Raw genomic sequence first — 23497 nt, 5'->3', positions numbered from 1 at the left:
GAAACACCTAGTGAAGAACGCACAACCTTCTGAGGCTCCCACTCTCTCTTACCAAGAGGTTTCTCCTAATATTGACCTGAATTCTGCTTCCCTGAAATTTCCACCCTACAGTATAGTCCTGCCCACTGGAGCAAAGAGATCAAGTCTCCATCTCTTGCATGAGAGCTCTTCAAATTTTTGTAGACCACTCTGATGCCTCCCTTTAACCTTTGCTTCTATTTAGGCTAAGCGTTCCCTTTTATTTCAACCTCTCGTCAGATTCCTCACCATCTGCTGGACACGCTCAGACCTCGACTGCTACTTTTGTTGCAGAAGGTGGTGTGGTGATGGCAATGGAGGTCTTGTTCACAAGGGGAGGGAGGAACCTGGGCAACCGGTCCTGCTTCATCCATCGAATTAGCCTTGCCCTGTTTCTTAGCCATGCTTGCACCAGCAGCGAGATTAAGACAGAATGACTGTAAATTCTGTTAAATGCTGTTCTGATTTAGCGGATCCTTGAGGTCACATTAAGTGGTAACGTGTAGATTGAGATGTTTTCCAAGATTTTTCTTTGTGCTGCATTATTCAGGCAGTGGCTGAGCTTCTGGCTGGTGGAGCTGAACCAAATCTCCCACTAGGCCAAGTAGTTGGAAGTGCCCTGTGTGCTGTCGCTAACACAACCTATGAATTTAAGAGGACGCTAGCAAGTAAGATTGCATTGGTAAGAAAAGAGTTGATACCTGCGGGTGGGGAAACAGGGAGAAAAATGGGGTAACCAGAGATGTAGGTGCAAGTAGACCTGTGGAAGTGCTGAGGGGTGCAGAGAGAGGAGTGGAGTTGTAGAGAGACATATGAGGAGGTGGAAACAGAAAAAGAGGGTCTAAAAAGTGGGGTGCAGACGTTTGATGGTGAAGAAGCGAGATGACGTGTTATGGGGTGTCCTGATATACATAGTGTGCTGTCGTGTGAAGAGAGGGAGGAGGGAGGGTTCGAAGACAGAGGTTCAGAGATCTGTAGTGTTACAGAAAGAGAAGTGTGCATACAATGTGGCTCAAAAGGAAAGAAGATTCCTGATGATGGGTGAAAATGAAAAGGTTTAGGTTGAAATTATTATTTTAAAAAATGCTTTCATGTGGTTAATGTAGTGAAGCGTGTTTTTAAGTTAGTGATAAACAAAACAAAAATAAAAGTGGCCCTCTGAATGATTTGAGTTCTGCCTTGCCACCCAAATAACTGGGCAACTACTGAGTCTAGTCACTGTATATCCGCTGTTTGTAAAGAAAGTGTTGTGACCATAACTCTTAACTCTGTTTTGGGCTGTATGTGGTACTTAAGGGAGTGGTCGCATGAGCTTCTTGATGGCCTGCATTTATTTATTTATTTTATTTTATTTCCCATGTTTCCCCAGATTAATTCTCTAATAGCAGGAGGTGCAGACATGTTGATGCCAATTACTATTGGGGATGAGACAAGAACTGCAGTGGGAACAGTGGTGGACTATGCACATTTCAGAATCTATCAGGTATCTTTTCAGTGCCTCGAACTACAAAAACATGTTAAAAATATGTGAACTTTGCTGCTATAATTGACAAAAGAAATCAGTGCCAAGTGCCACAGATTGCTCTAGCATCTGTTCTCATTTTCCTTAGAACTCAAATTTATCTTTCCATTGACCTTTTACTTCCACAAAGATTTACAGAGATTTTGATCAGACATTGCCTTTGGAAAGAAAATGAATTCACACTTGATTGCAAGGTTCCCTTTAAATTATTATTAGTAGCAATCACCTTACAAGACCAGAGGTAGTGGGTGGTAAAAAGTGATGTTCAGGACCAACCTAATGTGACATGAAGAACATGCATTAAAGAACTGTACATGTTCTTTAAAATGCAGATAACAGCTGATGGCTTGGGGGATGATAGCAGGCATGGAGGGCGAGTTTAACAGTTTTAGAGTTCCTATTTGCATTAGGAGTACCACTTATTTAGCAGAGCTGTGCTGATGGAATTGGCTACGAGGAAAACAAGTGCAACTCAAGCTGCATGTACATTTCTTTCCTATGTGTGAACACGCCTTTTGTTCTCCGTCAACATGTATATTTATCTCTCTCTCTCTCTCTCTCTGTATGTTTGTGTATTTATTTCTCAATATTTCTAATTATATAAAAAGTTATATACATTTGTCTATCTTTATAATTTGCTGTTTCTGAAACTTGCTTTGAAGTTGCATGCATGACTTGTGCAGTGTGTTTCACTGGTTATTACTGAGTTATGAGAGTAAGCATATTCCTGTGAAAAGAAGAGCCCTCATAAGTCCTTGCTCCTTTCAAATGACATAGTAAAGTAAGGGTAAGAGGAAGTGTTGGATGTTTACTTTTTTCCCCTTTTAAGTTGGCTGTTGTGTTTCCTGAGCTAGGGATTAGGGCAGGGTTGGCCATTCACCAGAAAGTGGTCGAAAGGCTAGAAGCCTCTTTTCTTCAACAAATCTGCCTGCTCTGCAAGTAATCTAGACATCACCACTGAACAATAAGGACACAGCAGTTACAGAGCCCTATGCACTTAGTGATGTCTGGCTGGGGGCTTTTAAGTTCTGTTAAGTGTGCTCCGCTTCCCAAGTGGTATGGAAGTTCCAGGAGCAGAAGCTTCTCTCAGCTTCAGTTTCTTTGGAAGGAGGGATCACAGGAGACTCCAGGATGCTTTTGTAACACTTGAGATAATTTACAAATAATAGAGTCGTAGAGTTGGAAGGTACCTTGGAGGTCATCCGGAGCAGTGCTCTGTTCAATGTATGATGCAACTTTAGCATCCCTGACAAATGGCCATCTGGTCTCTCTTCCAGTGAAGGAGAGCCCCCACCCTCCCAAGGCAGCCTCTTTCACAGTCAATCTTAAAGGTAAAGGGACCCCTGACCATTAGGCCCAGTCGTGGCTAACTCTGGGGTTGCGGCGCTCATCTCGCTTTATTGGCCGAAGGAGCCGGCATACAGCTTCTGGGTCATGTGGCCAGCATGAGTAAGCCGCTTCTGGCGAACCAGAGCAGCGCATGGAAACGCCGTTTACCTTCCCGCCGGAGCGGTACCTATTTATTTACTTGCACTTTGACGTGCTTTCGAACTGCTAGGTTGGCAGGAGCAGGGACCGAGCAATGGGAGCTCACCCCGTCGAGGGGATTCGAACCGCCAGCCTTCTAATTGGCAAGTCCCGGGCTCTGGGGTTTAACCCACAGCGCCACCTGTGTCCCACACTGTCAATCTTACAGGGTGTTCTAATGCTAATCTTACTGGCATCATAGTGGTTTTCCTGTGCAATGTTCTCGCGCATTCCCTGCAAATATAACAAGGAAGTATATTTTTGGGAAGGTACAGATCTGCTTCCTCATTGGCATCTTGTGGGTGTTTGTGTTTTGCAGGATAAGAGAATGCTCCATACACCGTACCATGCCCTATCGCCGACAGAGCGGGAAACCTTCACCAGCCGTAAAAAGTTGTTGGAGTACCTCAGTGAACGGCTTCGAGAGTGCGTCACGTCGAGAGAAAAACAGTGGGATAGAGAGGAAATTCGAAGACTCAAATACGGTGAGGCCAAGCAAAACCTTTGGAAGTATAACAATATTTTTAGGAATCCGCAGTTTGCTTGTAAGCTTTGAGTTTTCACTTTCAATCCTCCCCTCCCCCCTTTTTAATCTTTTGACACTGAGACTTAAATGCACTCCAGAATTTGGCACCCCAAGGGTGAACAAGGACATTTAAGCTAAATCAAGAGTAATTTTATTGTACTAAAAAGGAATTGGCATATTTGCTAATGATGTTAAGACAGAATCGATGAACGGCACAATAAGAATAGGTTGAATAATAGAGTCTGAAATTAATAGAATGGTTAAAACTAACTATATATGGCATTCTAAAAGCATGCCTGAAAACATGTAGAAAAACAAGGATGCAGTAAATTTGGGCAGGGAAAGTGGAGGTGGTAGGATCATAGAACTGTAGAGTTGGAAGGCACCCAATGGGTCATCTTGTCTAATCCCTGAAATTCAAGAATCACAACCAGAGTCCCAAATCTCTGCCAAAATGGCTTCAAAAATGCATCTTTATTCTGTGCAGGTGGGTTGGAGAAAAGGGATTAACATTTTTTGCTTCTTTCTGGTAGGAGACCATGGCTTAGTTATATAGGCATGGGGGAGAAGGGAAGAGTGACAGGCGATCATGTCTTGATTGGGGTCTGATTCTGTTTTGTTTAACTTTAAATTAAATTTACAAGTGATAAGAGAGAACAGCCAATATTTACAGTGAAGAAGATAGCAATCAGTGCCTTTAGTAGGAAGTGTTGCAACTCAGCTTGTCTGAGCGTGCCCTGTCTGAGTTACTGTAATGGATGTTCTCTCCTTGCCACCCCAGGCCAAAGCAGAACTTCCCTTCTCAGGTGCAGGCTGCTATTCTTAGACCCAAAGCTTGATTTCAAGGGTACTTCCTAACATTTCCTGCTATTGTTGGTGTACTCCCAACACAATAGGAGCTGCACAGTGGTCACGATCCTTATCCTCTACGCATTTTCTGTTTGGTGGTTTTTCCTGTACTCTTTTTGGCACCTGCTTAAAATATTTTTCTTTACGCAAGCCTGTCCAGATAATGCACAAGTTACATGCATTTTCTTTTTAGCTACTGTTTATTTTAATAATAAAATATCCAATAATTTTGGATATTTTGAAATAACCTGTTTTAACTGTTTTTTTAAAACAATATATATATATTAATGAACAAGTGATATAAAATTTTGGTAAGGAAATAAACAAGGAAGGAAACAATTGATGAAATGAACTCATTAAATTCCAAGATATTTGAAACATTAGTAATTGTTTTCAAGTGTATACATGCTCTGGCTTTAGGTAAAAAAATCTTTAATATCTCCTTTTGCATGTTTGTTGTTGTGCAGGAAGAAGGAAATCTGGAGCGGGAGCAATGGAAGGAGATGCACCCAAGTAAGATCAGCATATAAAAATGTAAATTCACACTGTCCGTATTAGCTTACAGAAGTCTATATGGCATGCTGTCTTGCAATGTTTCTCTCTCCCCATTGGACCCACTTGAATAAGCCTAACCACATTGGCCTGTTCTGTGGCCCTGTACATGTAGTGCTCAGTTAATTTACTATGATTACCTGTTAACAGAGTTTTGCAGGCAACTCCCAAAGTGGTGTGAAACTATCAGTTAGGGGGGAAAACATTCAGTTAACTGGAACATCGGCATTTGGGCCAGTTGCCTATAGACAGCATGTGTTGAAGAAACAGACAATTCTTCAAGACTTGCAGGTGCTTAATTGAGAGTGAGTTTGCAGCAGTGAGTCTAAGACGTTTGTGATAAGAGTAGTACTAGAAATCAAAATGTAAGTAAATAAATTCTCAACGACGCCTTTCTTAGCTACATAATTACTTACTATGTCCATCCCAACAAGGTAATTTATATATATATATATCACGGACGTTGACTTCCACATAATTTCTCTTTTGCAGAGTCTTTAAATATTGCTACCAATGTGGACGATCAGTTGGTGTGAACCTCTCAGTATGCACGCGCTGTTTTGAGATCTACACCTGCAGCAAGACTTGTAAAGTGAAGGCTTGGAATGACCGTCATAAGAGAGAATGTGTCCTAGGTAGGTTGATTTGTCTGGTTGTGTGCAAAGCAAGGTGTATTCACAACAGTAAAATCAAGAAAGTAGTAAGTATAGGAGCATCATAAGCTCTGCTGTTACCACAAAGAGCCTTACACTTATTCCCAACCTGTGCATGTGGAGTTTTGAAAAGTGAACTTTGGCATTACATTTTTGTGGGGGTTTTTTTCTAGCTTACTGATTCGGAAACACGATGCATCTCTTTACAACTTTTGTAACCGATACAATTTGTCAATAACTGTAAAGGATAATCAGACTGTACTGTTCCCTTGCGGATCTTCATTATGCACCTGCAACATGGTGTTCTTTCACTTCTAGGGTGTCATAGAACAGTAGATGTTGACTTTGCCAGATAAGTTACTGCAGAATATAGGCTCTGCAGCTCATTCTGAATTGTGTCATGAATAGGAACATAGGAAGCTATCTGATGTTGAAGCAGATTGGTTGATCCATCGCCCTCAGGACTGTCTCCACAGACTGGCAGTGGCTCTCCAGGGTCTGTGGCAGAGGACATTCCCATTCCTGCCTGGAGATGCCAGGTATCAAACCTGGGGTCTTCATCATACAAAGCAGATGCTGCACCACAGAGCTACAGCCCTTCCCAGAAATGATTGATTGATTCTGGAATGGAAGGATATGTAATTCTCTTTGAATAGGAGTGAGTTGAAACGCTGCAGAAAATAATCTGGTTTTATTCAAGTAATTTCTTTTCTTAAAAAATCAGCTTGTGTACACATCCTTGCAAGAAACAACTCTATATTTGGAAAGGCAAGTGAACAATTGCCTGGAATTGTGAACTTTTATTTGAGACACAGTGGGCAAAATACAGAGATCAGCAAGTATGAGTTTTATCTCTGCTATGAAAGAAATACCTGTGTGTGTATGTACAGGTGTGCTGATACTGGATCAAGATCAGAATCCACATTTATAAGAAAACCCCCCAGTGTTTTGGTACAGGAAAATGTAGGGACCTTCAAGAGAATGTTACAGTGTGTGTTGAAGCTGTTGAGCTCCCGTTTTGCTGTCCTACTGGAAATAACATGAAGTATTGCCAACTTTGCTGTTAAGAGGGAATTCCTTTATTTCCTATGTTTGATTCAAATGTGACTGAATTGTACTGGATTTTGGAAATTATGGTGTGCAAGAGTCTAGACTAGGACTGAAGAGAGAGACTGATAGTATGCAAAGTGACATGCCATTTTGACTGCAGTGCTGTACAAAAAGTCATGGCTACAGCACATAGGTGGTGAAGACAGATGGCTTTATCATAGCTCAACTCCTGGAACACTTGGACTTGAAAATCAAGTAGAAGACTGGTAAGTGAATGGCCACAAACGATGGTGAAGACTCATTCATTTAAACAGGAGCAAGAAGAGGATTTCTGCTGCTGCAAAGTGGACGGTATATATCTTGTGCAGTGAGGAATGCTAGAAGCAAAGAATTCTATAGATGCATATGATGTGAGTCCAACCATTGTCTAACCCCCCCCCCCCGCCGCCCATAAAGGATACCATTCAGGTCTTTTGGAATTCCATTTTTTGTTTATGTTTTGCTGATGTGATGAAAAATAAAATAAAATCCTTATTTAGGATTGAAGAGAGGCGATGCAATGAAGAGATCTGGCCTTTAAGAACTTGGCAAAGAAACTTCAGATTTGAAAGGAGCAAGCATGGCTAAGATTTTCCAAAACTACTGGAGACTGAACTCGGGATATGTCAATTTTAAACACCAGAAATTCTATGTCTATAGGTAGTGGGAAAGAAAGTCTGAGAAGATACTGACTTCCTCTTTTTCTCTACAGAAAAAATATATGCCATAGACAATACCAATAAAGGCTTCCACATGCTGGACAACACTGTGCATTCTAATACTGCTTTGCTTATGCTAAGCTTGCCAGATGGTTGCGGATCTTTTGCCCACGAAGAATTGGACCAAACTTTCATCAGACAGTTTGAAAATCAGGAATGTGATTCATATCAGATTTAGTTACATTTGAAACCACGAGCCTCAGACAGATGCAATATCAGGCCACTTAACAAAGGAAGCTGGAAAATAAATACTATTTATGAAGTGTTCCATGGGAACATTCACCACAAACACCACCTACTGTGTTACTTCTCAGTATAGGGATACAGAATGGGGCTTCCATGGCTGAGCAATTTTTGAACAGAGTTTTGCAGTGAACAGCATTTCCTCCATTGAACCAGACTGGATGGTACAGTGAGATCTGTTACACAGAACAGATCACTGATTGGATAGGACGAAAAGTTCCACTTCAGTTCTTCTAGCCAATAGGATGTGGTTTAAGTGAAGATGAATAGATCATTGGTAGTGATTTTTTTAATTGTAGCTGCTGATTTTCATTTGTAGAATTTCCAGTGATCATTGATGTCGATTGCAGAAAACCTGAGGGTACATTCACATGAAAACCATTGAACAGTATTAATTATTAGCAGCAAGGGACATCTATGCTGCTTCCACATTATCTACATGGGTACATTCCCATGTTAAATAAGTCAAGAGGTGACACCCCAGAGATCTCAATTGGCTTTGGTTTCTAGAGAGGGATGAGTCAGAAACAAACATTTCCACAAACAATTCTGGGGTGGAATTCTGCATTTCTCTTTTTGAAGAATATTCTTGCTCCTGCTTCACTTTAACTTCCTCTCAGAGAACACAGCTGGAGTTTAGATATGTTAAGGTGCATTGAACTGAACTGACTGTTCATGTGAATGTAGTCTTAAGAATACCATTTATGTAAAGAGAAAACTATGTCATTTCTGTTTGGCATGCAATGTATGTTGAAGTTATTGCTAAAGTGGAAGCATGTACACTTTAAGAATCTATGTAAATGGATCACAATCCTTTGTTATTTCTATCATTGCAATAAATTAAATCTCACCATTTATTTTTAACACTGTATAGAAGTTACTTGTAGCTAGCGCTTCCACGGAAGGCACAATTCTTTTGAGGCGTTCATAATGTTGTCTTAATGTTGAACATTCTGAAATGTCTTTGCACCTTGTTTTATTGCTGCAAAAGATGCAAACTCAGCTGATTTTTGTGAGGAAGAAGAGAGTACTCTGGAGGGTAAGTAAGCAGTCACTATTAATCTGTTATTTTGGTTCTGCTTTTGTTTTCCATGGTCAGTAATTGTAACAATCAGCTGCTGATTTTCTTTTTTGCTAAGATTCTGGGGCTGCTTATTGTAGTTTATTGGTTTAATTGTTGCAGCCTAGTTCCTGCTTGTCACTATTTTTTTTAATGGTTGATACTTAATCTATTGATTTTTTTAATAATGTAAGCTGCCATGAACATTGCTTGAATAGGTTGGGGCATACATGTATATTGTAAATATAATTTATAATATAAAATATATTATTTCCTTCTTTAGTTGGTTTTTATTGTATATTTTAACATTTTAAATTAAATGAAGGATGTTTTAATGCCCCAATAGAATTGTTCTTGTGTATTTTAACTATGTATTGATTTTATAGTTGTAAACTGCTTAGAAGCCATTTTGGCATATAAGCAGTATCTAAATATATAAATAAAATGCCATTATATCTAAAGTACATTAGAATCCTACAATCCTTCCAGTGTATTTTCTGTTGCTGCTGTTATTCATGAGCATGTATGATCTTCTTTACATTGAATTGGTGGGAATGTGAGTGTGGTCGGGTGAGGGAACTCCGCTTTCTAAATCCATACAACTCATTAGGTTAGAATGGACAATGCAAATGTCTTTTTAAAATTGGGTGGGAGGGAAGCTAGATTTTGCTAGATAGCATAAGACAGGCAAACGCTTGAGGGGGGAAAATGAACTAGGGTGTATGCTTTGTCACGATATACATTTCTAGTAGGGTGATGCCAAATGTTTGCTCGTTTCTGTGGGGGGAGGTATGTGTACAACCAGTGCTTTCAGAGGCAGTAGGAAAATTGCATGAGAAAAAACACTGCCAGTGAGACCCTTCTCCATTTTTCATGTCTGTTTTGTAGTCGTGAAACTTCTAATCAACTGCTGCTTCAGGTTCATTGTTTTATTTGCCCAGGACTTCATTCTCGTCCACTACAGGATTTCAGCCAATCAAGAATCACATAATGAACTTGTAAACACAATGTGCTGTGTGACTAGTCTGATTTTGCTATGTGTACTTATTTCTGAGGGCAAACAAAACTGAGAGTGAACATACTGCTTCCAGGAGTTGTCTCCTGGGTGATCCCAGCCAATGGGGAAGATGAGGACAATCAGACCTATTCAGGGTTTCCTGAACACTTTTGTTCCTTTACCAGCACTCTCTGAAAGATGGAGGGACACCTTTCAGTAGTGATACAAATGTTTGCAAAAACTCTTTCTTGCTGTTCAGCTCGTGTATCTGTTGCTCCTGCTTTGTCGGTATTGAAAACAGAGAAAACAGTCAAACAATGATCAGTCAATATGTCGGTGTAGTTGTTAGCAACTGTCAGTTGTTAGGCAAGAACTCATTTTCTGTGCATTGTTAGCACCTGCCTTCCCCACTGCAACACGCCTTTCCTTCCCATTTTCTGAAATTGTTTCTAGAAATGAATCCAAGGCAGGAGAAGATGTATGTGTGATGCTGTTTTGCCTTGTGCCCCAAATCCTGTTATTCTAAGCTGCTCAATTTCTGCAGAAAGGGAAGAAGGTTAGAAAAAGATGCAGATGACTAAATAGATGAACACCTTTATGGATCCTGTCTGCCCTCTTTCTCTGAAACATTTTGCCACCATGGGCAGGAGAGATAGTGACTGAAAGTGGAGAGGAACTCAAGACACAATTGTAGCAGGAATTTCACAGAGTAACCTATCTAAAAGCCCACTAGTGGGCAGTGACTAAAAACACATTGAATAATTATTTTAGTTCCACCTTTGGCAATTCACTACATTCTTGCATGGGTTTGTTATAAAATTAGTGTAACATATATATATATCTATACTTTTTTGCCAGTGCGGATAACCAAGTCTGGTCGGATTCAGAAGGGCAAAGTGGCGCCAACCAGAAAGAAGAAGGAAGGCAAAGAGGGAGAAAGTGAAAGAGCCAGACGTAGAAGAGAGGAGGAGGAGAAAAAGAAGAAGAAGCAATTGAAAGATACGACAAAACAACTGAAAGAGGCAGTGTCAAAACACCCTGAGAAGAGCAGCAGCCATGCAGATCTCCCTTATACTGGGAACTATAGTTACATTTAAATGCTTCTACCTTTTACTGGTACACCTCAGCTGTAATTTGATGTGAAAAATGCTACATAAGGGAGAATGGGGGTAAAGGACGCTAGAAGATATAATCAAAGGAACTTTGCATTCTTGTGTCAGTACTGAAACCCATTTACATTATTTAAAGTGAGGTTGGGTAATGTGGACGTATCTGTATCTTTCCAAGGTCAGTTCTTCTATACAAATATAGAACCAAAGTTTTTCACATTTAAAGAATACAAAAATATCTAAACAGTTCAAAACACTGATTTGGGATTAGCTGGTAGGCAAGAGGGCAAAAAATCTGCTTGTTTTTCAGCTAGTGCCTTGTCGTTCCAGACATCAAGGGCTTTAGTTTGTTTCTACCTGGTGGCAATAGGACTTTTGCCTGCTAATTGTGAGTACTCACTGGAAAGCAGTCTTTTCAAAGCAATTTAGGCTTCACATACCAGGGCCTTTGCCTATGGTAGTCTTTTTGTTCTAAGAACTGGCAGCAGTAGGAAATGTGTGGGATGAAATATTTTGCACATGTACAATTAGTAGGGAGATAAATACAGCTGGTCCAATAAATGAGGAAGCAAACTCAGGTTCCAGTCCTTAATCAGTGAACATTTACTGACTCAAGCTTTGGGATCTGAGGGAACAAAGTGGAAGAATCTGGCCCAGATTATCTGTTGATGTTAATAGGAGAATATAGAATTGATCCCAATACCATCAGTAGTATTAGCTGAAGTGATTGTTTTGAAATTGTGGACTCTGTTTGAGAGGTACCTCAGCAACTGTATTAGTGACCTGCACTGTTACAGATCCTATTGCAGTCAGTGGAATTTTTTTTACAGGTGGGTTGGAAGGCTCCGCAGGGGTTAGTGATTACAACCAGACATAAAAAGGTTAGCCACAGTAGAGTACAGTTATTATGCTTACTACTGATTTCACTGATTTGTGGTCCCTATACTACATTGTTAAATGCAAGAATCTGTTGACCTGATTTTTTTGTGTCTGACATAACTGGTTTTAAATATTGCACAATAAAAATAATTCTGAAATACCATCCCCCCCCTTATTTTTGTAGTTAATTTAAATGAAGGACTACAAGGCATGTTTATATCAAATGTTCTATATGCGTGCTGTTTCATGTGAAATAATTGTGTTCTAGCCCATGCTCAACCCAGCGAACACAGCGGATTGCTATGAATCAGGCTGCTTCATCTGCTTGATAGCATTCAGACAATTTAAATCCATATATATATCTTTATTTAATGGCATTACGGATTGGCAATTCATCCTCGTTTGGGTTGACAGTTTGCTAGCTGCTTGTTTATTTGTGTATATATTAGTGATGGGTATGCAATTTATATAACATGTTGCTGAGGACTTTGTGGCATGGATTGGCTGGATGTTGGGAGGTCCCCATCTGGGGAACCCCCCAGAGGAAAAAGGCTCAGAGCCAGGGGATTGGTGGTGGGATGGTGATGAGTGGTCAGAGGGAGAAAATGGGGGGGGGGGAGGTGTCAGAAGCTGAAGAGGCAACAGGACTTAGTGAGCAGGAAGAGGCTGGGGCAGAGGGAAGTTCAGACTCAGAGGCAGGAGAGGAGGGGGCCAGGAGACAGAGGGTCTGGCTGCTGAGAAATCAGGGAGTACCCCTTGGTAGCTGTGCTGGGAACAGAAGCAGGTTTTGGATGCAGGCATTTTTTCTCTGCAGGAGGCTGTTATGCCCCCGTCTACACCAGATTTATGTGCATAAACCTCTTTCCACGCTTGCATCTCTGCTGCTAGATCTGGGCAACCAAATCCAACACAGACCATCCACATAATGGACTGGGACAGGTGTACAATTTTTCCTCCAGTAGGCACTGTTTATCTAGAAGTGCCTCTTCTCTGGTTCTGTGGACCATTAAGCATGCTTTAACATTTGAACGCCAGTCCTAAATACTGTACACTGACTTGGAAAGGAGGGCTGATCAAAACAACAGCTGCTCTGCAAGGGACTACTGAAAAATGTGGGAGCTCCATGTGTTGGATGTAACGCATAAAAGGCTCTTAACTGTACTCTGGCCCATACATAGGTGGCTGCTGTCCTGGTCACACCATTCTGGATAAAAATACGTTTTGGTGTCTGTTGATTACAACATTCAGTTATATTGGTGCATCACAGTAGCTAGGTGGCTCATTGCCTTTAAGTGTTAGCATTAATGGCGCTATCCTAAATACACTTACTAAGGACTAAGGCCAATCAAACTTAAGACTTGCTTCTGAGTAAATGCATAGCAATACTAATCAAGATGTAGCTATTTTAACAGTATACAGGTATGGCAGCTCATTCTTCGTGCTATTATTATCATCAGCAAGTTGACAAATACTTTTTCATGATGCTAGTCTGGCACCTGCTGAAAATCAGTAAAAACAGAACAAATAAAGCAGCATGTTGTTGCAAGGGACATTCATATAGATTTAAGTCTCCAGCCTTTTTTTTTTATTTTATTTATACAAGGATTCAAAGAACATAGTTCAACAGTGCAAGATAGTTACAGGAACTTGGTAACCAAAAGAAATATATAAATGGCCAAGAATGCCAGTAAGTGAAATAAATCTTAATTTTGCAGATAGAACTGCATTTTTTTTAAAGCCAAGGTGTACTCTGGATATATTTGTACCATAACTCTCTAAAAAGCCCACCAGAAAATTATAGGTTGTTTGTCATTTGTAAATGATAAATATCAGTGCTCTTAAAGCCTCTATTGACCCTCAGCCCTCCACTGAAAAAGACATTATGGCACAAAAAGAAAATCCATGACAGGTTTCTGGCTGACAGCTTTGCAAAGGGTTTGGTTGTTATGTTCCTTTGCCCATCCACATACCCTATTGTAAGGTGTTTTAAACATCAAAACAGAGCAATGTCATTCATATATATGAGAGAAACTTCTTTTTTAAATCACAAAACTTCAGATCCTAAGAGCATTAGATTCGGCACTTAATCAAGAGACCGAGGCTCAAATGACAAATGAGGCTCAAAGGAGTGGCAGACTCATTTATTTAAATATGGGATGGCCCAACTGCGTATAAAAATCAGGATTGAGCAAATGGGCGCTAAAAACTTCCACCCCCTCACGGCCTGCTTCCTTGTAGCATAGCCTCTCTCCCCAATGTCAGGTTTTCCTCAATTGGGCTCTCATACGGGAAGTAAAGTTGGCTGGGAGGGAGAAGCTTTGGGGAGGGAAGTGGAAGGCGAGGACCATCAGTCCCTATTTGCACATTCCTCTTAGAAAAAATATTTTCACACAGCCAGTTTCTGTTTCAGATGTGATGTGGCAGGCCGAGTTAAAAGCAACAGAGTAAACGCACCAGGCCCTACTTCTATCATAGTTTGAGCCCAGGATTGTGTTGAGTTTACAGCTCTCCAGCAGTTTGGCAGAAGATTTTCATTCAGGGGGAAGGAAATGGCAGCTGTTTCATTTTTACCTCAATGTGTATAGCATTTCATTTCTATTTTTTACCAGCAGAAGGCTACATATATAATGCTATTTAAATGTGGCACTCCATTTTTCCTCAGGCATTTGAACTTAGCGTTCAAAGGAGGCAGGATATTTGCTTTTCGTGCCTCATTTGTATTCAGAATTATTAAGAATGGTCTAAACTGAGAACAAAAATAAATATATTAGATGGACGAGATCAATAATGAAAGTGGGGTGGTGTATTGTTCTACTTACAAGGGACTGAAAGTAATGTGTGCAAAAGCAGGTGTTCTTTGGAGCAACAAATTCGTTCTGGCGTCAGACTTCAGTAGCGTATTTTTAACATTCTGGTGATGTTTTTGGCAGCCTCCAATACCGATTGAAGTGATTAGGAAATTAATTTCTCCCAGTGTTGTAGAAAAACAAATAGGGCCGGGAATGGGAAAGATAATTCATTTGAATTAATTTGCTTGCATTAATTCATGTGCCACAATACTAGAATTGCTTCCCTGCTAACTCTGCACGTTTTATAACTGATACTGTAATTCTGCCTTTTTGAATGCTGTCGTTAAGAAATGCATTTGTCTTTGATGCAGAAGAGAAATGTTTTCGACATTTATGCAAAGCCCATATATCTATATATTAAATGTAAAAAATATGCTTTCATAATCCCTGTGTCCTAAAAGGAAAGTCATGATATAAAACAAAGTGAATTAACAGCAAAGATCGTGTCGAAGGCTTCCTATCATTCAACAACATGAATAGGACTGGCCTTTCTATGCTAGATATTTTTGAAAGGGGGGGGGAAAAGTTTATGGCTGTACCAAAAGAACCCAAAGCAGAGAACTGTGTCTCGACAGCGAAATACATACGTGAATCTGTTGGTGTAGATATGTGGTTGGACAGCCCCTCTTTCCTCCAACCCCTTCCACCTTGATATCAGACAATACTCCTGGCAAATATGTAGCAACAATCAGAAAATTAGCTGAAGTGAAGCAGTTTTACTAAACAAGGACTAGGGACCATAAGGTTAACTATGCCAATGTGAGATGAAAAAAGGTAGCAGCTGGTTGATTTGATGGCTTTGGTCTGCTTTCCATTGGTCTGCTTTCCATTGGCATAATTGGTGGTACTTTGGGCAGGTTGTAGCCATGGAAATTCCCTGGGGTATTTGATAGTATATAATTGTTCCCTGGGCCAAACAATTATGTCGCCTCCAGGCTTTGCTAACAGGATCAGTAATAATACACAAAGCAGTTTCTTTGCATCATCCCTTTGGTAAAAGTTAACTGTTGTCACTATTAATAAAGGGAAATTTTTCAGCCTCAAACTGAAAACAATGCTTCCCAGACAGAAATCTCCCCATGCATATTTCTAGCATAATGTTGCATATTACAATTCTGTATTGCATTTTATCAATTGTGAATGCTACTTTCAAAGGATCATGCAAAACTTGAATCTCACTCTAATTCATTTAGATGTAGGAGAGAAATATTAAGTGGCTTCAACCACTCATTTTAACAGAGGTATTTGCCAATTAAAGTAATTTCGTTCCAAATTCCATCATAATCCCTTTGCTAATCTGGTATACAGGAAGGACCATTTGCCACTTGCTTAATGGAAAATAATGAACTGACCCCCCTGGTTACAGCACTCGGAAGATTTTTAAATTAAAAAAGGTGTATTGTTTTAAACAATTGTAGCACATTTGCTACAGCTAAATAAGAATATGAGATACTTTTGTGTTTTATTGGAGTCAATAAAAATGATGTGGCCTTGGAGGTCATTTGTCCTTTTTACCCATTACCCATATCTGCCAAGATCTGTTGTAGGCTCCTAAGTGTCTCGTTGTGGCAAATTAATGATAAAAAGAGGTAAAGAAAGAAGGCCCCAGCATTCAAAGAAAACCAAAAAAGAAAGGGGAGGGGGAAAAGACCAGTTCTAGCACTGCCAGGTCATCACAAACAATCAAGAACGTTTTATCTCCCTCATTTTGCCAAGATGAATTAAATATAGTCCACATTTTTGGCAAAGTTAAGACCACAACCACCCACAGTCTCTTTCACGGCCGCGCAAATGAGTTACCGCCGCAGGTACTGTGCTGCAACAGCAGCCAGAGAAAGTAATAAAAGAAAGGAAGAAGGCAAAAGTATGTTGCTGCTACTTCCACCAACACCTTGTCCAGACTGCTTAGGCATCGGATGCGTCTCTGGCGGCCTGGTGCTAGCGCTCTTGGACAGTTTTTTGCCACAGATGTCGTCAATGCAACTATCGCCGCTTCCAGAGCCGCTAATGTCATCACCTAGGCAAGACAAAAGTTCAAGTAAGCATGGCAGTCCCAAAAGAGCTTGCAAATTATGCTGTTGCCATAAAGCCAGGGAAAGCAAATGAAGAATTTGGAATGCAGTGAAGCAGGGGTGTATATATATAACCTCATCCTTGTTAAATGTTGCTCACGTTTAACAAACCACCCAAAAGCTGGTGGGGAAAATGGGATGAGTGGACCAAATTCTGTGCGGAGCCTTTCAATCCACATTTTTAGCAAACTGAAGTTGGACATGTTCTCATTGTTACTGTAGTTACAAGAGGACTTGAGCCCACAGCCTCCTAAGGACTAATTACAGAAAGGAGCAATATTTTGAACTACAGTGGTACCTCGGGTTAAGAACTTAATTCGTTCTGGAGGTCCATTCTTAACCTGAAACTGTTCTTAACCTGAGGTACCACTTTAGCTAATGGGGCCTCCCGCTGCCGCCGCGCGATTTCTGTTCTCATCCTGAAGCAAAGTTCTTAACCCGAGGTACTATTTCTGGGTTAGCGGAGTCTGTAACCTGGAGCGTCTGTAACCTGAAGCGTCTGTAACCCAAGGTACCACTGTACCATCCTGAGCTACAGCATCCTCCCAAGCTTGAAGCCCCTGCTGCTGCTGCTGAACAGTAAGAGGAAAGCTGGAGTTTGTCCATTGAAATGAGGCATTAGGGACTGATAGGGAGAAGAAACCCTGGGGAGACAGTGGGTAATCTCAGGGGCACAAGTCTTGGCAATGCCTGTATAAAGGTATGGATGTAGCAGCCAAGACTCTAGAGAGGGAGGAGTAAAATCACCAAGCGTTACTAACTAGATCTCTTGCACTCCAGTTCTTGGGTGTCAGCAAATAAGGGCAATACTTGCAGCAACCAACTTGCAACTGCTTCCGTGCACTGGCTCTACATTAAGTATGGCGTAACAGAATTGTGAATTGAACCTCTTTGATATTCTGTTGCTTTCTGAACATGGAATCCTGCAGAACTCTTTATTTCAACTGCTAATCCTATAAATCATATCATATAAGTATGCATAATATAGATTGTGCCACCTCCACAGGACAACACTGTTGCCTTTTCTCGGCTCCGTACTTACTTGTATCCTGAAAATCCACGTCATTCCCATTATATGCATTGCGTAGTCGATTTGTCATAATCTTCAACTGCATGATTTGCTGGCGAATAGTCATGTCTGGTTTAGTAATGTCTACCTCAACTTCTGGGTTATTGATTTGATTGGCTAGTCCGTCTCCCATCACATCTGGAAGATACCTGCAAAGAGCCACGTGTGTTCATGCAAGAAGCCAACTTTAGGGTATCAAACATTATCACAATTGATTTAAGACGTTGACCTGGTTTGCGCATTCTGACATGGTCACAAGGAGGACCATCTGCTTCCAAAAGTTTGTTATTATGTCAGAACTAGGTAAACTTTGGTTAGTTTAAACTATGGTTTGTTTCAATAAAAGCTGGGACCAAACTGTTGTCTAGAAGAGGAAGCAGATGTTTCAAATCTCCATGGTGTCACATCAGGGGAGCAGGGAGGATGCAAGCCCAAGGTCTGCTGCTGCTCATGTGCATAATATTATTACTATTTAGTGCGACACTGGAACTAGGTCACTATCTTTAACTTGCATCTAAGCCTTTGCAACTCACCAACATTACTGCTGTCTTCAACACTCTTCTGATCATAACATCAAACCTAGAATTCTGACAACATGGTCTAGGAATTGATCTTGTGGGCACAAATTCCACTTGCCCTCTGCCTCCACCTGTTATATCTTGGCTTTATGTCTGCCTCTAACCCTGGTTAAAGGCATCCTAACATTGCTAAAGAACCCTTCTAAAAAGAAATACTGGTTCTAAAGTGGTGTTTAAAGGTAAAGGGACCCCTGACCATTAGGTCCAGTTGTGACCGACTCTGGGGTTGTGGTGCTCATCTCGCTTTATTAGCCGAGGGAGCCGGCGTTCAGTCTCCGGGTCATGTGGCCAGCATGACCAAGCCGCTTCTGGCGAACCAGAGCAGCGCGTGGAAATGCCGTTTACCTTCCCGCCAGAGCGGTACCTATTTATCTACTTGCACTTTGACGTGCTTTTGAACTGCTAGGTTGGCAGGAGCAGGGTCCGAGCAACGGGAGCTCACCCCGTCGCAGGGATTCGAACTGCCGACCTTCTGATCGGCAAGTCCTAGGCTCAGTGGTTTAACCCACAGCGCCACCCGCGTCCCTTAAAAAAGTGGTGTTTAGGGGTGCCCTTAACCAGAGATTGGGGGTGGGCGGGATGAAAGATCGCTCAGTCCTGTGACTGGCGTCTTAAACTATGGCTCAACATTACGCTTGAACCAGGTGCAGGGAATAAGAGCACCAGCAGCCATCTTTTTGCCCATGCATGTGTGTGTTTATGTGGGGCTCAGTCTAAGCAAGGAAAAGGACAGGATCCCAATGACAACTAATGTTGACTCTCTCGACGAGGCAAACTGTGCCTTTTCTCTCTTATCTACCCCATAAGGGGGCTCATATTTACAGCTTACAAAGCTTCATGAAACTGGTGTGTGGGTGTGCTTCACCCTGCTGAACTTCCGTCACATTTTGAGCAGCCTTACCCGCTTTTGGCCATTCCATTCCAGCACCTGTCCTCATTCACAGAACCAGAGGAAACCTTTTCATTGCAAAGTGTGCTTGGGAGGGCAACCCAGAAGTCCCTTATTTCTCTCAGCTTCCCTTTGGCATCTGAAACCTGCCAGATGGAGAAGAATCAAAGCTGAAGGAGGAAGGTGTTTGAAAGTGACATTTTGAATGCCAAGCTCAGTCATGATAAACTGATCCAGAGCTTATGGGTTCAAACACTGGGCAATTGTTAATCCACTTAAAACCATGCAGGACTGCTATAATTGCCATAGTTGTTTTTTAGTACACAATTCAAGACAGGCTACTTTACCAAAGCTGCTATTTTATACAGCAGAAAGCTATCAACACAACATTTATTTAAGTTCTCCCAAGAAAAATCAAGAGAAAAGCTCTCGAACCCTTATCCTGCTTGTGGGCTTTCCATTGGCATCTAGTTGGCCACTGCAAGAACAGGATGCTGGTCTAGATGGGCCTTTGGTTTAATCCAACAGGCCTCTTCCTATGTGCTTATGATGGAGAAATGGACCCAGAGCATCCAGAATGCCTGGCCTGGGAGCAGAAGCACTAAAATGGTAGAAGAGCTTGGCAAAGAAGGAGAGCAGGTGAGTAACTGTCAGGATGTAAGTTGAAGATCAACTTTCTTCAAGAAGGTGGCTAGTGGTGACTAATGACATTGACATATGCTAGTAAAAAAGGCTGGATAAACCTGTGTTGCTGGAACAAGAGTTAGAACTTCATTGACATTACTGAGAGAGGTAAAATCAAAGGGAGGGAAAGGCCACTACAGCTGTATGTCGGAAGTCGAACGGAATCCATTCCGGAAGTCCGTTTGACTTCCAAAACGTTCAGAAAACAAGGCGCGACTTCCTGCAGCCAATCGGAAGCTGCGTCAGACATTCGGGTTTCAAAGAACGTTCATAAACCAGAACACTCACTTCCAGGATTGTGGTGTTTGGAACCCAAAACGTTCGACTTGCGTTCGGGATCCAAGGTACGACTGTACTCTGAACTATCCCATTTATTTTTCATGTTAGTTTCGTAAATATCAAGTTGCAACAGCATTGCAGCGAGGCTGTATTTTCACTCAGGAGACAGACTGGGTTATACTGACGGTGCCTGTGAGTGCCTGAGTGGAAGGAGCAAAGCAGTGGCAGCCCACATTTCCTGAAATTGTTATGAGCGGAGTATCTAAAAAATGCCAATGGCATCATCGAAAGAATAATTAAACCAGGAAGATGAGCTCTCCTGGTGACGTGGTGTTGGGGTTAGGGTGTCAGACTGTGACTGGGAAGATTGGCTTTCCAACCAGCAGCCAACCTGGAAGCTCTCTGTCTGACCTTGAACCAGTGCTATTCTAAGCAACAGGCCACACAGATTGTTTCCATACAGAAGCATTTCTAAAAAAGTCAGAACTAAATTCCATACTCACAAGTTTCTCTGAACTAAGCCCTGAAGGTTTATCTTCACTGACATACTTTCCTCGCCTCTTCTTTTCCTCAGCACTGGAAGCTTTTGAGTTGAGTTTGGGATTTCCACAACCTTGAAAAGTCTGGAGAAAATAAACGAAACTTAATAGCAAAGCATTTATCTAATAAGTCACAGCTGTAAAATATGCCCCTGTTAATCATATTTCTTCCTAACTTCACATTTGCTCACACATACCAATTTTAACACAATAGTAATCCAATTTTCAGATATCGCCTTGCTTTGGGGACATAGGAAGCTGCTTCGTACTAGTTCAGACCATGGATCTGTCTAGTTTAGTAACTGGCAGCAGATCTCCACAATTTCAGGTGCATATTTCTTCCAGTCTTACCTGAAAATGCAAAGGACTGGTACATCTGCATTCAAGTCATATGTTCTGCCATTGGGGCTAGGGCCCTTCACCCAAATCAAATCTCAGTTCAGCTACAATTGAACCAGTGAATTAAGGATTCCTCTCCAACCAATCACTATGTTCTGCAGTGCATCCCACAGATACTGTTCTAAAGGGAGACCCATTCTGCATGATGTTGGAATTGGGCCTTTAGCGTTCTTACCCTTTGGAACTTCCTCCCATTATATACCTGGCAGGCACTTTCTCTACTGCCCTTCCAGCGCTTGCTAAATATGTTTCTCTTTCAAAAAACTTTCTCAATTGAAATCTTTATCCCAGGTTTTATGTATGTGCTGTTGTTTTAAACTGCTGAGATATATATATATATATAATTGGCTGTTGTTTTTACGGGAACAATAACCCCTTCACTGCTGTAACTTCCTTTTAACAACAGAAAAAAGGGATTGTAGAAGAACAACCCTTTTAAAATCTGGGGTTTTGATGCTGCCACCAATGTGGAATCTCATTTCTTTCTTTCTTTCTTTTTTTTAAAAGAATTTTAACAAGTGTCTATATGAGTTTGAAGAGTTTGGATTTGATATCCCGCCTTTCACTCCCCTTCAGCAGTCTCAAAGTGGCTAACATTCTCCTTTCCCTTCCTCCCCCACAACAAACACTCTGTGAGGTGAGTGGGGCTGAGAGACTTCAGAGAAGTGTGACTAGTCCAAGGTCACCCAGCAGTTGCATGTGGAGGAGCGGAGACTCGAACCCGGTTCCCCAGATTACGAGACTACTGCTCTTAACCACTACACCACACTGGCTCTCGTGGAATCTCATTTCTGTGTGATAATTCTGTGTGACAGCTACCAACACTCTATCTGGCTGAATGGTCAACTGGGTTTTGGGTGCTCACGCTGCAGAAGACAACAACCTGGCTAACTTGCCCTGGAGCAGAGTTTCAGATTAATTGCATCATAATGATAGACAATGTGGATGTCATTTATGGTGCACTTTGGCCCATATCTGTGGTTTACAAGGTGAGCCTACTGCCTTGCTAGCCATTTCTTTTTAATGCTTGTATATAAAATATTCCCAAATTTGTTTTATGAAAGAGACAAATGAATCCAGCTTCATCACTGTAGCTCACCCATTTATAGTTTATTACTGTGGTTATTACAAAGCAATTCTTTTAGGGGCATAAAAACATGCAAGAGCAATGAAAAATACCTTCTGGGAGGTATAGATTCATTCGTCCCCCTGTGCGCTCTCTCTCTCTCTCTCTCTCAATTGATGGCTCTATTTCTGTGTTGAATTAACACTGTATTTTGTGCAGCACTGCTGTTTCCTCCATCCCTGCTGGCCTATCAGTGACTTATCTACTTGCCAGTCAGTTCCCGATTCATTCTCCATCAGCACCTGTTAGTTACAGTTCTTAGGAATCATGGGGAAAGCAGCTGGGCTTCAGGAGCACAAATTATTCCGCTGTTAACATCTGACTCAGTTGGATAGGGAGCTGCACAGTTTTAGGACTGATGAAGGAGCGAATTCCCTCCATGCAGGGCTAATGTATCACATTCTGCTCAGAAATGCAGCTGCGAAAATCTTCTGAAATCAAGGAGGATGAAGGAGAGACAGGTGGGGTTCTCAGGGGAAGCTGGCCAGCTCCTATGGCGGAAGGGAGATAGGCTCTGGCAAAGATGTGCAAGTAAAGAAGGCAGGCAAGATAATCAGACTATCTCTGCCTGTCCAGTACTCATGAAAGGAACAACCCAGGGCCTAACACTTCTAATGTCGTTCAGCAGAAATTGTTGGAATTCTCTTCTCTGAGATGGCAGATATGAAAATGGCGGAGGCCAAAAGCTCCCAGGGCATGATCTGAAGGCTGAAGCTAAGCAGGACTGATACATGTCTTAATGACAAACTTTGTAACATGGAGGAAAGGCATGATATAAATACATACAATAAACGAAACATCGCTGTTAAGTAAACCGCATTTTCAGCTTTTGCAATCTGGCTTTTACCTTGGATTTTATAGATTCTCTGTTCTCCTGCATATTTGAAATAGCTTCTGCAATCCTGGTATGAATTGTACCAATGACTATGTCTACATTGGATGGTCCATCAAAGCGGTCAGCCACCAACAGCAGTGAATCTATCAGGGTAAATAACAGACACCATTTAAGAATGCACCATGCAAATAATGTTTCAAAAACCTATGTAATCATTATATACCAGCACTGGACATGTAGGGTATCTTAATGGGTTGTTCTATATTTTCATTTATTCCCAGGGAGACTGTGAGTCATGTGGAATTTAGCCTATAAGGAGCTAAATCTCCACATTCTTATGATTGCTGTTGTTTAGTCGTTTAGTCGTGTCCGACTCTTCGTGACCCCATGGACCAGAGCACGCCAGGCACTCCTGTCTTCCACTGCCTCCCGCAG

At 41.4% G+C, this 23497-nt stretch overlaps 2 protein-coding genes across 3 annotated transcripts in view; one reads left to right on the top strand and one right to left on the bottom strand.

Annotated features, from left to right (window-relative positions):
* The window catches only part of ANKMY1 (ankyrin repeat and MYND domain containing 1), a 33823-nt gene extending 21666 nt beyond the window's left edge, over nt 1–12157 (top strand). The window contains exons 11-16 of one of the 2 annotated variants that reach the window (XM_077929956.1): nt 569–700; nt 1388–1501; nt 3387–3552; nt 4910–4955; nt 5487–5629; nt 10614–12157. In XM_077929956.1, the coding sequence (XP_077786082.1) occupies nt 569–700; nt 1388–1501; nt 3387–3552; nt 4910–4955; nt 5487–5629; nt 10614–10852 (840 nt within the window). In that variant the 3' untranslated portion in view covers nt 10853–12157. The remainder of the gene's footprint in view (nt 1–568; nt 701–1387; nt 1502–3386; nt 3553–4909; nt 4956–5486; nt 5630–10613) is intronic. The other variant, XM_077929955.1, reaches the window with a different exon arrangement.
* Nucleotides 12158–13301: 1144 nt separating this feature from the next.
* Nucleotides 13302–23497, bottom strand: part of GPC1 (glypican 1) — a 192395-nt gene continuing 182199 nt past the window's right edge. The window contains exons 5-9 of the mRNA XM_028730983.2: nt 23075–23205; nt 20667–20786; nt 19213–19346; nt 17707–17882; nt 13302–16609 (exon numbers count right to left, since the gene is read on the bottom strand). Of these exons, the coding sequence (XP_028586816.2) occupies nt 16389–16609; nt 17707–17882; nt 19213–19346; nt 20667–20786; nt 23075–23205 (782 nt within the window). The 3' untranslated portion in view covers nt 13302–16388. The remainder of the gene's footprint in view (nt 16610–17706; nt 17883–19212; nt 19347–20666; nt 20787–23074; nt 23206–23497) is intronic.

Source organism: Podarcis muralis, chromosome 6, assembly GCF_964188315.1.
Source record: "Podarcis muralis chromosome 6, rPodMur119.hap1.1, whole genome shotgun sequence".
In the NCBI taxonomy this organism is placed as follows: domain Eukaryota; kingdom Metazoa; phylum Chordata; class Lepidosauria; order Squamata; family Lacertidae; genus Podarcis; species Podarcis muralis.
This window is presented reverse-complemented; position numbering and strand designations above follow the sequence as displayed.